The 15,995-nt window shown below is 38.7% G+C and overlaps 1 protein-coding gene across 7 annotated transcripts in view; it reads left to right on the top strand.

Annotated features, from left to right (window-relative positions):
• The window catches only part of CNTNAP4 (contactin associated protein family member 4), a 259,940-nt gene that overhangs the window by 71,146 nt on the left and 172,799 nt on the right, over nt 1-15,995 (top strand). For 6 of the 7 annotated variants that reach the window (XM_057711745.1, XM_057711748.1, XM_057711749.1 and 3 more), the window contains exon 3: nt 9,182-9,375. In XM_057711745.1, coding sequence (XP_057567728.1) covers nt 9,182-9,375 — 194 coding nt within the window. The remainder of the gene's footprint in view (nt 1-9,181; nt 9,376-15,995) is intronic. The other variant, XM_057711746.1, reaches the window with a different exon arrangement.

Genomic DNA, 15,995 nt, shown 5'->3' with positions numbered 1-15,995 from the left:
TGAACAAAACAGGCAAAGAGGGACTTCCCTGGTGGCACAGTGGTTAAGAATCCACCTGCCAATGTAGAGAACATGGGTTCGATCCCTGCTCCAGGAAGATCCCACATACCGCGGAGCACCTAAGCCCATGCACCACAACTACTGAGCCTGTGCTCTAGAGCCCACGAGCCACAACTACTGAAGCCCCGTGTGCCTAGAGCCCATGCTCCACAAGAGAAGCCACCATGCTAAGAAGCCCATGCACCACAACAAAGAGTAGCCCCTGCTCACTGTAACTAGAGAAAACCCGTACACAGCAGTGAAGACCCAATGTAGCCAATAAATAAATAAATAAAAATAAATTAAAAAAAAAAAACAGGCAAAGACTCTAGGCCTCATTGAGCTTATATTCTGATAGGGCAAGATAATGGATAAAGAAATATAATAAATGAGAAATGCACGTATAAATATGTCAATATCTGACAAAAAAATGAAAGTGCTTTGGATTAAGATGAATGGGAGTAGGGTGGAAGGAATTTTGATAGGGAAGGTAGGGAGAGGCACGCTTGTATGAGAGCCATCTCATTGATGGTAGGAAAGATGTTAGCCCAGTCTGTTTCAGGGAAAAGCACTCCAGGCAGAAAGGATAGCTTATCAAAGCGTGAAATGGGAGATGGGAGAATGGTGTCTGCTCAAAGAACCTCAAGGAGACCATTGTTGATTTGGGAAGTCAGTCCAGGGGTGGGAGCCGTGCAAGGGGGGCAGATCATATAAGGAATCTGCAGGCCGTGTGGTAATGACTTTGTCTTTCACTGTGTGTGAAAGTGAATGTTATTGTAGTGTTTTGAGCACAGGAATAATATTTTAAGCCTGTTGTATAGAGACTGGAGTCTCAGCAAAGGGAGAAGCAGGGAGACTCGTTCAGTTGCTATGGCAAGAATCCTGGCTGGAGTAGAAAGGAGTACCAGTGAAGATGGAGAAGTCCTCTGATTCTGCAGAGCTGAGTATCACCAGCAGCATTTCTGTTCATTTGGTGGTGTGATGAGAGAGAAAGGAAGGAGTCAAGCACAGTTCTGTGTTTTGGTTTTTGTCCTGAGAAACTTTAAGAATGGAATTGTCTGTCATAAACTGGGTTGGGGAAGCATGTGAATAAAGTAGAATCTGGGTGAAGAAGAGGCGTTTGGTTTGGGAAATGTTAAAGATAACAAATAGAGAACCTAATATCAGGGAGGAGGTGGGGGATGGAGATATAAACTAGGGAATTGTTAGCACATGATATATAAGTCCATGAGGCCAAGAGAGGTCACCAAGGGCTGGAAGGAGATGGAGAAGAAGCAGCACGAAGGAGTGAGCCCTGGAGCATCTCACCCTTAAGAGGGAAGAGATAAAAGGAAGAACCAACAATAGAGATTGAGAAGGTGGAACCAACACGCTAAGAAGAAAATTAAGAGAATGAGCTTTTGTGGAAGTTAAGTGGACAAAGAATATCGAGGCATTGGGAGTATCAGATGGGACTGACAGGCCAAGTGGTAGGAAGACTGAAATCTGACCATCGATTTAGTAACACGGAATTCTTTGGTAAGCATGACAAGAGCAGTTTGCATTGAGTGGCGTGGACTGAAAGTCTAATTGGAATTGGCCTACGATAGAATGAGATAAGAAACATCGGAAAGAGTACATATGGACATCTTATTTGCACTAACATATTACCTTAATATAAAAAGCAGAAAAAATAGAGTGGAGTCAAGAGAAACTTTTTTCTTTTAAAATGCGAAAAATAACGGCATGTCTGTACATTAATGGGAGTGATCCATTAAGGAGAAAAAGATAATGAAGGCAAGGGTGGAGAATTGCTGACGTGGGCCTGGGTGGGTTCAGCACAAGGGGGAGGGGCTGGCCAACGGGTCATGTACCTGGAAGGCGCCAGGGATGCCCTGCAGGCCCAGCTGGACTCAGGGATGCTGACTGTGCCCTCAGAACTGAGTCTTGCTGCATCTCTCAGTTCTGCCTGGGTCTTTTCACTCAGGTTTTCCACAATGATTGCTCCTACAGCTCGATGCTTAATTCCCATCCTTTCAGCATTCACAGCAGAAAAGAGGGTCTTTCTTTAATAGGCTCAACGAAATCCTGGAGTTGTCCTGCTGGCTTGGCTCAGCTGACCTGCCCGTACCTGTAACAGTCACTGTGACCAGGGGCAGCAACATGAGGCGAGATGTGTACATGAGGCAGGATGAGCCAGGCACAGAGCTGGAGTGCACGAGGCACGTACATCGATCGAGTCATGTTTCCTTCCGGCAAAAGGAACTACACTGGTAAAAATACAAAGCTTGATAAGGTTCTAAATGGTGGCCCCAGGACACTGCAGACCATTCAAGGGAGCCAGACACATATTGGCACAATGTTCTTTCTCTTCCTTTTACATTATTGTAATTCAGTGTCAAGATCAAAATGATCCAGGCAAACTTACACTTGTGGGGAAATCTAGATGAAAAAAACGTGTGGAAAAAAAGTAATTATCTTAGGGGAAACTTCCCGAAGACAATTTTAATTAAGCCAGTTATTTTCTAGAAATGTAGCTGCCCTCATGGTGGCTAGGACTGTCATTGAACCGTGCTGACTTGTGTTTTGTGTCCTTGAACACCTGTGTCCTTCTGTGCTTTAAATCTTGAGAAATATGGCTTGCCTTTTCGTGTGTTCCAACCTTTGCAAAGTTGACAAACTCTGTGACACATCACCTTCACTGATGACCATCAGCAGTGACAGTCATGCCATTTTTAATATTAGTAGGGGATAGAAGTGATTCTTTTCTATATTTTAAGACTCCAACCAAATGTATTTTTTTCTTCAATTTTTCTTTCACTTCCATGAAATTGTGAGATGTGCTCCCATGTCCAGAACTAAATATCGGTGCTACCTAGTAGACAAGGATATAAGGTTTTAAACATAATTCAGCCAGCTAGCTATTTATATTTAAATAACACTGAATATACTATTTGAATGTATTCTTGGGATAAAATATACCACTCTGGAGCAATGATAGTTGCATAATTATTTCAAGGTTAAAGAATGAAAAAGGAGGCGATTTTTTAAAATGAGATCCTAACAGATTAAAATCATTTAAAAAATAATTTCTCATCTGTACTAAAAATTTGGGAAATTTTACTTAGCTTCTGTACATCTCACTAGATAATTTTAATAACTAAGTTTAATATGGTACATAAAATTTCTAGTAGAGTACTTAGCATAAAATAGGCACTGGATACATTTTAGTTTGCTTTTCTTTCCTGACAGTTCCTAGCAACATGTGTTATAGAAGTCAGTTCCTTAGGAACCTGAGGTTTAAAAGTGGTAGGCAACAGATACAAGAGATGCTGTGTTTTGTGATCATTTAGTAACTAAATGTTTCCAAAGCTCAACTTTACAGTGATTGTAACTCTTTGAAGTCCACAGCAATAATAACTGTTTTGTAATTCAAAAAGTAACAACTACCATATACTCACATGCTTGCTTTGTGTGAGAGAAATCAATAGGCACTTATTATACTTTTTAAATTTAAATCTCATAGCAGTACTATGATGCTTAGTGTAAAAGTATCATCAATGGGTGGAGGGCTTTTAAGTGTGAGTTTTCAGGCTATGATATGAAGATGCAAGAAATTTTTCTGTTTGAATAAATTTATGACATTTTATTATGCCAATTCTCAGTAATGGGGCCAAGGCAGGAGAAAAAGGAGAGTGGAATAGGGGAAGGAGGGATGGGATATGGGGAAGAAAAGAAATGGAGAGTCAAGACTCTGTCTTGTAGATGAAGTGTCAGTAACCATGGAATAGATGGGGTTATGGATAAATACTGGTCTCACATCGGTCTACCGTGATGTTCCATCTATCGGTGTATTGAAAGCATCGTTACAGGTGAATAATACTTGACCAACAGCTAAAAGGTTTAGTTAATACATTTTAAAAGTTCATTATATTTTGTTTTATAGTAATACAGAGTTAACAATTTGCTGGAGTTAGCCACCATTTTCTCCATTCAAAACGTAAATACTATGACAATAGGATGTCTCCAGAAGGTTAGGTGGTTTGGTGATGACCCTACCCTTGGGATAGCTTAACCTTAGTTGCAGTTGCATTTTCATTTCATGTCACTATTGTCCCTACATGTCATCATAAGCTGGCACTACAGAAGTGTGCTGACTTCTATACCCATGTCTATATATCTATATTTGTATATTTGCATTTCCCATATTACTATTCAGCATTTGTTTTAAAATTGGAACAATCATAATACTCCATCACACACTTATACCATATGTGTCTACAGAGCCGCACAGTTTAAAACTCTGTAGGAATCTTTGGATTCCCTATGGCTGAATTATCCTGCTGAAATTGCTTGGTAAAGCCTAGGAGCCTCTGAATTTCCATTACTTTATTGGTGTACCTCGTTAATGATATCACTTGATTAGCATATCAGTAGTACCTTTTCACCACAGGTGAGAAATTGAAATGTTCAAGGTCAGTTAACTGCGAATGTTTCAAGTGGGTTAGTGCAGCTGTAACGGTGAGTGATGCTGGGACGAGCGAGCGGTCAGTGAGAGGTTCTTCTTGCTCCTGATGAGAATTGATGATCCAATTTTAACTCACTAGAATCACACCGATTCTTTTTTTCTCCCCCACTGTGCTTCTCTGATGTGTTCATGTTTAAATACTGGTCTATAAAGGAATGTCAAAGTGCCACAGAAAAGTTATGGAATTCTGTATTAAAAATGTATCTTCATTACAGACTTTAGACCATTAAAATTAACTAGAAAGAGCAAGAAACAAAATAACTCAGTATTTTCGCAAAGGTATAAGGTGATGTAGATAAAATTCCAAACAGAAATTCCAGGTAAAGATGATGGCTGGCTGGGGGCACTTCATTCATTCTTTTGCAAATTTTCTATGTAAAACATGATAACAATGGAGAGAGATTATGCAGTTGTAACGCATCTGCAGCTGGTGCTGCAGATGGACCAAGGATGCTTGGTTAACATCAGACCCCAGAAGACATTTAACCTGCAAGCTTTGGCTAGGCCCTGCAGCAGAATAGTAAAATGAGATAGGATAGTGAAGGGAAGTTTTTACCCCTTCACCACGCCCATCATGTAACCATACTTCAAAGACATGGTCTGTGGTTAACTGTAGGGAGGAAAGTTGACCCTACTGCCAGGCAGCCAAATCCTGAGAGTCCCCAGCCTCTGTTGCTGCTGTTTTTTCTCCGTCCATTGGGAACTGCTGATTCACATTTATGTTCATAACAATATGGGGGACACTGCTGTGTCCGGTTACCGGCCAAGACCGCAGGTTCTTCAGGGGCAAATATAGAGAAAATTAAAAGTAAAAACACACCAATAAAAATTGCACAATGTATCAGTATTCTGGATCAGTAAGATGTACAGAGTGGAAGACACTTTTGAACAATGATTCCCTTCAAGAAGGAAGGAAATTTGAAAAAAGAAGTATATAGTTCTAAAGACAATGTAGTAAGTAATTTCGGGACTCATACCCAAATACAAGCAGTAGTTAGCGTGATACAGTTAAGGGAGGACGTTGTTAGAATATAATGCTTTTAAAAAATGCTGTCTTGACTCAGTTTGAGGCCCTGACCAGAAACTGGTCAGTCCCCTTCCTGAGCAGCTGATTATGTCCAAACCCAGCCCCTTTCTTTACTGGGCTCACACCCTCTGCAGCCACTACGCATCAACCCTGATCACCCTGGAGCCAGGTCCAGACACCTGGACACAGCCCCTCTTCCCTGGGGCTCCTTCAAAATTAGCTAGTCCACAAGGAGCTCACAAAACCTAGCTCACCCCACCCCGCTTGCCATACACAAGCTGCCCTCTACAGCTTGAACTTGTCACCCTTTCTGTGGGTACGTTTTCCTCTGTGGCCCTGCCTGGCAGTCTTCTCTTCTTTGAATCTGTAAGTAACACAGAGCTCTGCTTCTCATCTCTCTGGGTGTCACTGTGAGTTTTTAAATCTTACTAAAGCAGTTGTTAACACAATCGTGTCCCTTTAGGTCTCACTATGGTATGTGCTGCACCATAATAGCAAACTTTTATTGGACATCTCTTTGTATTAGGGCCTGACTCAGGGTTTATAAAACAGGGCACAGATGTCAAGAATAATGCTTGAATATATGTGCCACATCTTCTTTATCCATTCATCTATTGATGGGCATTTAGGTTGCTTCCATGTCGTGGCTGTTGTAAATAGTGCTGCAGTGAACATTATGGTACATGTTTCTTTTTGGGTTATGGTTTTCTTAGGGTATATGCCCGGTAGTGGGATTACTGGGTCATATGGTAGTTCCATTTTTAGTTTTTTAAGGAACCTTCAAACTGTTTTCCATAGTGGCTGTACCAACTTACATTCCCACCAACCGTGCAGGAGAGTTCCCTTTTCTCCACACCCTCTCCACATTTATTGTTTCTAGATGGTTTTTTTGTTTTTGTTTTTTTAATTTTTTAATTTTATTTATTTATTTATTATTTTTTAGGGGGTACACCAAGTTCAATCATCTGTTTTTATACACATATCCCTGTATTCCCTCCCTTCCTTGACTCCCCCCCCCTCGAGTCCCCCCCCACCCTCCCCGCCCCAGTCCTCTAAGGCATCTTCTATCCTCGAGTTGGACTCCCTTTGTTATACAACAACTTCCCACTGACTATCTATTTTACAGTTAGTAGTATATATATGTCTGTGCTACTCTCTCGCTTCGTCTCAGCTTCCCCTTCACCCCCCGCCCCCTCCCAAACCTCGAGTTCTCCAGTCCATTCTCTGTATCTGCGTCCTTGTTCTTGTCACTGAGTTCATCAGTACCACTTTTAGATTCCGTATATGTGAGTTAGCATACGATATTTGTCTTTCTCTTTCTGACTTACTTCACTCTGTATGACAGACTGTAGTTCTGTCCACCTCATGACATATAGCTCCATCTCATCCCTTTTTATAGCTGAGTAATATTCCATTGTATATATATGCCACATCTTCTTTATCCATTCATTTGTTGATGGGCATTTAGGTTGCTTCCATGTCCTGGCTATTGTAAATAGTGCAACAAACATTATGGTACAAGTTTCTTTTGGGATTATGGTTTTCTCTGGGTATATGCCCAGGAGTGGGATTACTGGATCATATGGTAGTTCTATTTGTAGTTTTTTAAGGAACCTCTAAATTGTTTTCCATAGTGGCTGTACCAACTTACATTCCCACCAACAGTGCAAGAGAGTTCCCTTTTCTCCACCCCCTCTCCAACATTTGTTGTTTCTAGATGTTTTGATGATGGCCATTCTGACTGGTGAGAGGTGATACCTCATTGTGGCTTTGACTTGCATGTCTCTAATGATTAGTGATGTTGAGCATCTTTTCATGTGTTTGTTGGCCATCTGTATGTCTTCTTTGGAGAAGTGTCTACTTAGGTCTTCCGCCCATTTGTGAATTGGGTTATATGCTTTTTTGTTATTAAACTTCATGAGCTGCTTGTATATTTTGGAGATTAATCCATTTGACTTGAGGACACGGGGCTGGGGTGGGGGGCAAAGGGGAAGCTGGGATGAAGTGAGAGAGTAGCATAGGCATAGATACACTACCAAATGTAAAATAGATAGCTAGTGGGAAGTTGCTGTATAACAAAGGGAGATCAACTCGATGATGGGTGATGCTTTAGAGGGCCAGGACAGGGAGGGTGGGAGAGAGTCGCGGGAGGGAGGGGATATGGGTATATATGTATAAATACAGCTGATTCACTTTGGTGTACTTCAAAAACTGGTACAAGAGTGTAAAGCAATTATATTCCAATAAAGAGCTTAAAAAAAAGAATAATAGTTGAATAAAAACTGTATATAAATTAATGGTAATCTCTATCTGAAATGTCAGAACTTATTTCAGAGCCTCAAGGTGGATGGCAAAAGAACAGGGAAAAGAAAACATGTACTAGTATTCTTACTTGGTACGTTATATAACATATTGCATTTTAATATATATTGAATAGTAGATAATTATGGATTGAAGAATGGGTTAAACCCTATTCATGACTTTTACAGTGATTACATAATACTTACACAGTCAGCAATGTCAGTATTACTTAAAATAAATAAATTCCCCAAATAAAGCATTATTATAGTACACTGGAAGAATGAAACGTCTTAACAAGACATACAGTAGGTAATAACATCTATAATTTTCTGGTGTGTAATGGATAAAACAAAACACAGTAAATTCTGCTCTACCTATATTTCCTTGAATATAAAACAGACTTCTATTTTTCACTTCTGAGTGTTCAAACACAACTTTCCATGGCTCTCCCATCCCCTGTCTTCTCACCCACCACCCCCTTCCCAGATAGGATACAACTAGTGATACGTTGGTAAACGAGCTGGAGTGGGAGTGGATAGTGATTTGTACCAATTTTCATGGTTTAAATACTCCCACCGTGGCCCAATGGCAAATGTGGCTATGTTTAACAATCATCTTGCAAAATTCCTGAAAATTTAATCACATCTCACTTGCTGTTGCAAGCCAGTTATCACTGGATAGAACTCTCCATTAGTTACTGTATTCTTATTCCCTGTACCTGCCTCACCCTTAACATTGTTCATGTTGTGTTTCAAACGTGCTTTTCAATGTCTGTTCCTCTTGTAAGACTGTAAACACAGTGAAGGTAGGAACTACCCCTTGACCGTTTTTGTATTCCCAGGCTTAGTGCTGTATTTCTTTCTCTAAGGAGTCTAAACATGATCAGACATCATAGGTAGTTTTCCAGTTCCACCACAGTGTGAAGGTAAATCAAGGTCTGGGCAAAGGGATGGGAGGCCAAATCATTACACAGCCACGCATGTGGGCAGTAAACACGCCAGTTCCAAGTGTTGACGTGGATGTCTGCCTGTCAAATTAAGCACTTTAAATGTTTAAAGTACTTAATTAACTCTCCCAGTGTCAGATGGTTGTAACACCTAGAAATGAACATAATTAACATAGGTCCCATCCACTTACATTACATTCTTGTTTCTCTATATTTTTATACCATTATGGAAAGTTTCATATTTTGGAAATCTGACTTTCCTTAAGTTCCGTTGAGGAATAGTCTTACTGGGATTGCTAGTTCACTAACAGGTTTTTAACGAATTCTTTGTTCATTTCTCCTTTTTCTCTTTTCACAAAAGGAGCTGGCGGCTGGTCTCCACTTGTGTCAAACCAATACCAGTGGCTGCAGATTGACCTTGGAGAGAGAATGGAGATCACCGCTGTGGCCACGCAAGGGGGATACGGGAGCTCCGACTGGGTGACCAGCTACCTCCTGATGTTCAGTGACAGTGGCGGGAACTGGAAACAGTACCGTCAAGAGGACAGTCTCTGGGTATGTTTCTTTAACAGGATGCATAGTTTCTCAGAGAAAGAAGTATAGTCATCCCTACGTGCTGTTTACGAATCTCTTAAACTAAGTTTAGAAACAGAGCCTTCAGAATTACTCAGAAAACATTTTTCAAGAGAAAATGTATTACTGTTAATTTTCTAATACATTTTATGGTTTAATTTATGAAAATATTAAAGGTAAACTTGTTTCACAGAGTCCTCGGAAATTGAAAAAAAAATCTCGTTAGTGCACTAAATAGTGTGGAAGTTAAAGAAACCAAACCTATATAAAAAAATTTAAGTTTTGTTCGATAACATATTAGTTTTGCATTGTCTTTATTTAAGGTTGGTGAAAAGAATTTATTGCTTTTACTTCTTCTGATGACTCCGAGATTTAAGAATTAATCTCACTCTAGTATGTGGAGGTTTTTATATATAATATTTGGAATATTTATTTTATGTACACACACATATATGATTTATATATAAACGATTCTCTAGTCCTTTCAAGTGTGTAAGTGTGTAAAATAGTGTGTTTTGTGGACAGGGCACAGCTTCTGTAAGGGAGACCGACAAGGAGGCAGTTTGTAATAAAGTAGGTGGTATTTGTAGTTGATTGTATATAAACACCCAGTGGAAGAGGGAAGCTAAAGGAAGCTTGCTTGGTGGTGAAGAAAGGACTTCTTTTTTTAGTGTAGAAGAGTATTTGATTTGAATCTTATGTGGGCCAGGGACAACATACTGCAATCAAAGAACTTTTTTTTTTTTTTAAGCCTATAAATAACAGAAATTTATTTCTCACAGTTCTGAAGATAGGAAATTTAAGATCAGGGTGCCACGATTTTTTCCTTTTTTTTTTTTTTGTTTTTAATTTTCCTCTGACTGAGCTGCTGGAACCAGAGAAAATGAGTAACTTAATGAAGCATCCTTCTTAGCACACAGATAATTTGGAGGCCTATTTGGGCACATAATGATAATTTTCTTTGATCAGTCAATGGCCTCTCTTTTGAAACTTCCTAGAACTCCGTTATACATTATAAACTCATTGAAGAAATGGACTGTGATTTTCTCACCTTTGTATCTCTAAAGCACTTATTCAATGCATGTTTATTGACGTAAATTGAATTGAAAAGATGTAGTCTTGCTCTTTCTCTAGCGAGAACAACAGTCAGGTTGGAAGAAATTTTCTGTGAGCATTTTTAAGAAAACCTGCCTTAAAATCCAAAGCAAGTTGAAGTTCTGTATAAGAGCGAGAAAAATTGGATATTATGGTTGAATTAATTCCATGAAAACCATTCAAAAAAGGGATAAAATAAACAGTAATTATGAACCAATAGCAATGAAAGCTTATTGAGGTATTTATTTTAACGAGGTGTTTGGATTATCTTTTCCTCTTTTTTCTAAATAAGCATTGGAATTTAAACTAGATAAGTGGTGGCTAATTTGTGCTAATATTTAGCTGTGTTAAGTAAGATGTATGTTTTTGACCTTTTTTAAAAAGATAGATTAACCATGAAAATTAATGGTTTTTCATGGATAGAGCTTGAGGAAAGCCAAACCTAGACAGTGCTATTTGCATTTTTCACTTATTAAAGGTGAGGTGCTCAGTGTACAATAGTGATGTGAATGATATCCTTAACTAGTCCAAAACAATCAATGTAAAGGCAGATGGCATTGATCACAATTACCTGGTTAGGTGATACTGGTTTTTTGACTGTGCTGTCATTTGTTGATTTACTTATTGTTTTCCTCTCTGGAGTGTGAACACCCTGGAAATAGAGGCTCTACCTTCCAACCTGTCAACCCAGCACCCCCAATCTTAACAGTAGCTGGCAAATACTAAATGTTTGTTGAATGAATGAATGAATGAGGGAATGAGTGACTGAACCAATAAATGAAATGCACTTTCTTGTGGGATAATTTTATGATCACACAACTAAAAGTGACCTCTTCCTCTACCCATCAACTCCTCCTTTTAGTACATTTGTATTGTACCAGTTTATTATATTTAGAGTTAGAAGGCTACGTTTCTCTCTCCCCTATACGTTTTGAACTTTTTCATGGGAAAGGGTTTATGTTTCTCATCTTTTGCATTTCCAGCATTCAACACCCATTGTGGCACATGACTTGTTGAGTGAATTAGTGAAAAAAATATCAATCAGTCAATGAGTAGATTTGAATACATTGATCTCCTAATCTGCGCCTAACTTTGTACAAAAGAGCTCATGTTAATGTTGTTGAAAAGATAAAACATCAGAACAAACCAAAGGATGATTCCGAGGAACGTGCAGATGTGTGGTACAGACTCCTAGAGCTTTGGACATTGACAGAATATAGAGATCACTGTAGACTGAATTTGTCAAAAAAGCAGGGCTTACATGGGTATTGAAAAAAGCATTAAAATTTAGATTATGGAAGGATTAAGGAAGCTATTCCATGAAGCTGGACAAGTGTGAACAAAAGAATGGACATTGGAGATATCCAGAGATACGGTTTTCCACGTAGTAACCAATGAGACTGTGGTCAGGATGGACTATCAAGTTTGGGAAGGGCTGGACTATAATTTTGAATATGGTAAGGAAAGTAGATAAATAACTGAATTTCAAGATCAGAATTGAGACTTGGTATGGCTGGTGCCATGGCCGCACATAAAACCAGTAAGGTTATAGTGCAGGCAGAACAGCCTCACATCTTCACACCTTCTAGATATGTGTATAAACACACGCACACACAGACACGCGTGCTACCTGTTCATCCCAGGTAGGCTCATAGTTCTATTTTTACCCCCCAGTTACTCAGGTCCCACTCTGAGGGAAGCTCCCTCCCTGTGAATCTGTCATTACCAATGCAAGAAGAATGAAACATGGTGAGTTGTGCCCTGGCTCTTGACGTTTTCACCTGGTACTGCACAGTTCACTGTAATTTGTTTTTTGTGTGTGTGGTTTTTTTTTTTTTTTAGCCAAAGAACAATTTTTAATTGATGTCCATAGTAAGGAATTTCATCCTTTGTCACATTTTACAAATATGTATTTCCCAACTTTTTTTTTTTTGCCCAGTTTTTCTAGATACTATGGGATGTATCCAAATTATACAAAAGATGCCAATTTTCTTTAAGAGCTTCATAGTCTGCTACAGATGATACAAATAAATCTGTGAGAGTTAGGAAGCACATAAGGAATTACATGAGTATGTGATGGAAAGAGGAAGAAAAGGCAGTTGTTACAAGTTTAGAAACAAAATAAAACCCATCAACACGGATGGAAATGCTGCTGTGAGGGTTCCCCATTCTCCCTTTACTTATCCCTCTTCAAGCACTAGTGAGAACAATGACTGCTATATACCTGAAAGAATTAATCAAATGCCCTGCTGCTTCTTACAAATAATCTTTAAGAAGAAAGGCAAAATGTTTTATTTGTTATCTATGTGCCAATGCATATATTTAATAGAACTGTAAACTTGAGAGATACATGATATTTTTAAAAATTATTCTTTGGAATAAAATTTATAGTCCAGTGCTCACAAATGTAATTTATACAAAGTACTCTACTAGATAGCATATAAATATTTTACAAAAAAAATTAAAAAATGCAAGCTGCTGAGATTGTTCCTCTCAAATTGAAGACAAAATAAATTCTCTCAACATCGATGATCAAAAGACTTTTCAGCCAGTTTATTATAAATGATTGGAAAAGGAAATGTACGGTATAATGTTCACTCATCTAAGAACAATTGCTAAAAATTCATGAAACTAACATCTTAGAAATTATTTTAAGCAGATCAACATCTGCAGGAACTTTACAGACGAATCATACAAATTCTCTCTGATATGTGCTCAAGCTTCTTTTACACTGCAGACTATAAGGGCAAGGAATGGGATGGTACTAATTTTATGAATTATTTAAGTAAATATGATTGGTATGCACAATAGTTTACTTTTTGTGGATTTCAATTGTATCTGATTTTTCAAACAAAAAACCGTAATTTCATATTAGCATATTTCTAAAGTTAGTATAGCTGTTTTTTAATTAGAAGTGTTGAGTGTCGTGGTTCTGGGTTTGGCTGGTGAAAGACATGGAGCCCCTGTGACATGCATAGTCAATTAGATATAAGTATCACCTGTCACAAAATATTCACGGCATTATTACTGCTGTGAATGATTGAGTTGTCAACTCTGTAAGCCAGACAGGGCAGAAACACCACCTGCAAAGATTTTAACATGTGTTTATCTCCAGTCAAATAAGTAAGTGACTGGGAGCATTTAATAGAAAACCCAAGGAGGCAGAAATGCAAGCGGGAGGTGTGTGGTAAGACTGTGGATTCCTGTCTTGTGAGGCACACCTTTCCCAGACCTTTCCCTGTGTTGACCGTTCTACTGTGTTATTCTAGTATTCTAAGCCTTCAGAAGTCATGTTTGGTGATACAGCATGTAACAGTGCTGATGCCGTGTATGTCAACATGTCAAATCATCAAGCTTAATGCCTTACGATCCTTGGCTCAGTACTTGGGCAAATGCCTGGAGAGTGCCTTAAGCTGCTTCTGCCTTTCAACACTGCCTTTCCTTGAGTGCCAAAAAGATGTTTTTATTGAAAGTCTATGTTATTAGTCTTTATCCTCAGGGAATCTCCTGTTTATATTTCTATTTAACTATGAGTTCTCCACCCTTTTGAAAATGATCAACCTAGGAGCGCATGGTTGAAGGTGGCTGCATTGGGGTTTTTAATGTGACATCAACTATGAATCAGAACAGTTAGTTTGCTAGGCGCCTTCTCTATCAAGCAGCATGGTTAATTTTACCTCATCGCATCTGTGCTCATTCTGTGACGTGTTACGTCAGTCCCTTCTCAAAAACTTCTTCAGCATATGTATGTTGGAACTTTACATCAATATGTAATATGCAAAATATATATGCACTCCTGTGAACTGAGGAAACATATAGACAGTGATATAAGATAAATGGTGATGTTGTTTCTCATTCTTCCAATTGATCTGTCCCTAAGCAAGCAAAATAAAAATAATTTGAAGAGAGTGATTAGAGTTAGCAGGGGATTTGATTTGGTGCCCTCTTCAGAGTATGACATCCAGATTATTCTCAAGTCATCAACCAGAGGACGGCATGTTTTTAAAAACATTTTACAACTTGTATCTCACATTGTATCATGTGACAGTTCAGTGACAAAACATCACCCACTTTTCTCCTTTCTCATCCTTGATGTGATGCAGTGTTGTAGATGTCTGCTGCTACTTTTCTCATTTCCCAGTCCCAGGAGGCTACTTTTGGAGATCTTCTCTCTGGGAAGCAATTCTGTCCTTTTGCAATGTTTCTTCATTGCTCTTTAAGACTCAGTCAGTTAGGTCTGCTAAAAAACTATTGCATGAATCTCTCCTTCCTATTTTACATTTTTAATTTCCAAACTTATCAAACATAAGTGGGGAATCAATCAGGGAAGAGGCTAGAAAAATATATATAAAGCTAGAAAGGAGGTAAGATTTGGCATTGATACAATATAAATATTGTATGCAAACTCACATATACGGAATCTAAAAATGGTACTGATGAACTCAGTGACAAGAACAAAGATGCAGATGCAGAGAATGGACTGGAGAACTCGAGGTTTGGGGGGGCGGGGGGTGAAGGGGAAGCTGAGATGAAGCGAGAGAGTAGCACAGACATATATATACTACCAAGTGTAAAATAGATAGCCAGTGGGAAGTTGTTGTATAACAAAGGGAGTTCAACTCAAGGATGGAAGATGCCTTAGAGGACTGGGACGGGGAGGGTGGGGGGGACTCGAGGGAGGGAGGGAGGGAATATAGGGATATGTGTATAAAAACAGATGATTGAACTTGGTGCACCCCCCCAAAAAAATAAAAAATAAAAAAAACAATCTGAGAATCATCTGTTTTTTAAAATGTAATTCAATGAATTATGTGCCTAGCAATAAAATTAATTTTTAAAACCAGTAATTTATCTTCCTACATATAAAGGTAAACAATATAAAAGGAATACATAGTCTACTTCTAACAGAGCCAAAAATTAATAAATAGCAGAGAAAGAAACTTAAAAGAAATTGTAAGAGATATATGAAAATAATATTTAGAATATTACTAAAGGACATAAAAGAAGATGATTAAATGTGAGGACATATCTGTTTGAAATAGAAAGCAATATTATAAAGCTATTCATTCTACTTAAAATAACTCAAAAAAGTGAAATCATTCTAAATTTCATATATAGTAATTATGAGAAAATAGCTGTTAGCAAAAATGATAGTAGTAAGGAGAATCTACATATTAGGAAAGTTTTACAAATCTGTGTTAATTAAAACACGTTAATGGGACTTCCTTGGTGGTGCAGTGGTTAAGAACTTGCCTGCCAACGCGGGGAACACGGGTTTGATCCCTGGTCTGGGAAGATCCCATATGCCTCACAGCAACTAAGCCCATGCACCACAACTACTGAGCTTGCGCTCTAGAGCCCACAAGCCACAATTACTGAGCCCACATGCTGCAACTACTGAAGCCCACACGCCTAGAGCCTGTGCTCTGCAACAAGAGAAGCCACCAAAGTGAGAAGCCTGTGCACCACAACGAAGAGTAGGCTCCACTCACTGCAACTAGAGAAAG

Source organism: Hippopotamus amphibius, chromosome 16, assembly GCF_030028045.1.
Source record: "Hippopotamus amphibius kiboko isolate mHipAmp2 chromosome 16, mHipAmp2.hap2, whole genome shotgun sequence".
NCBI lineage: Eukaryota > Metazoa > Chordata > Mammalia > Artiodactyla > Hippopotamidae > Hippopotamus > Hippopotamus amphibius.
This window is presented reverse-complemented; position numbering and strand designations above follow the sequence as displayed.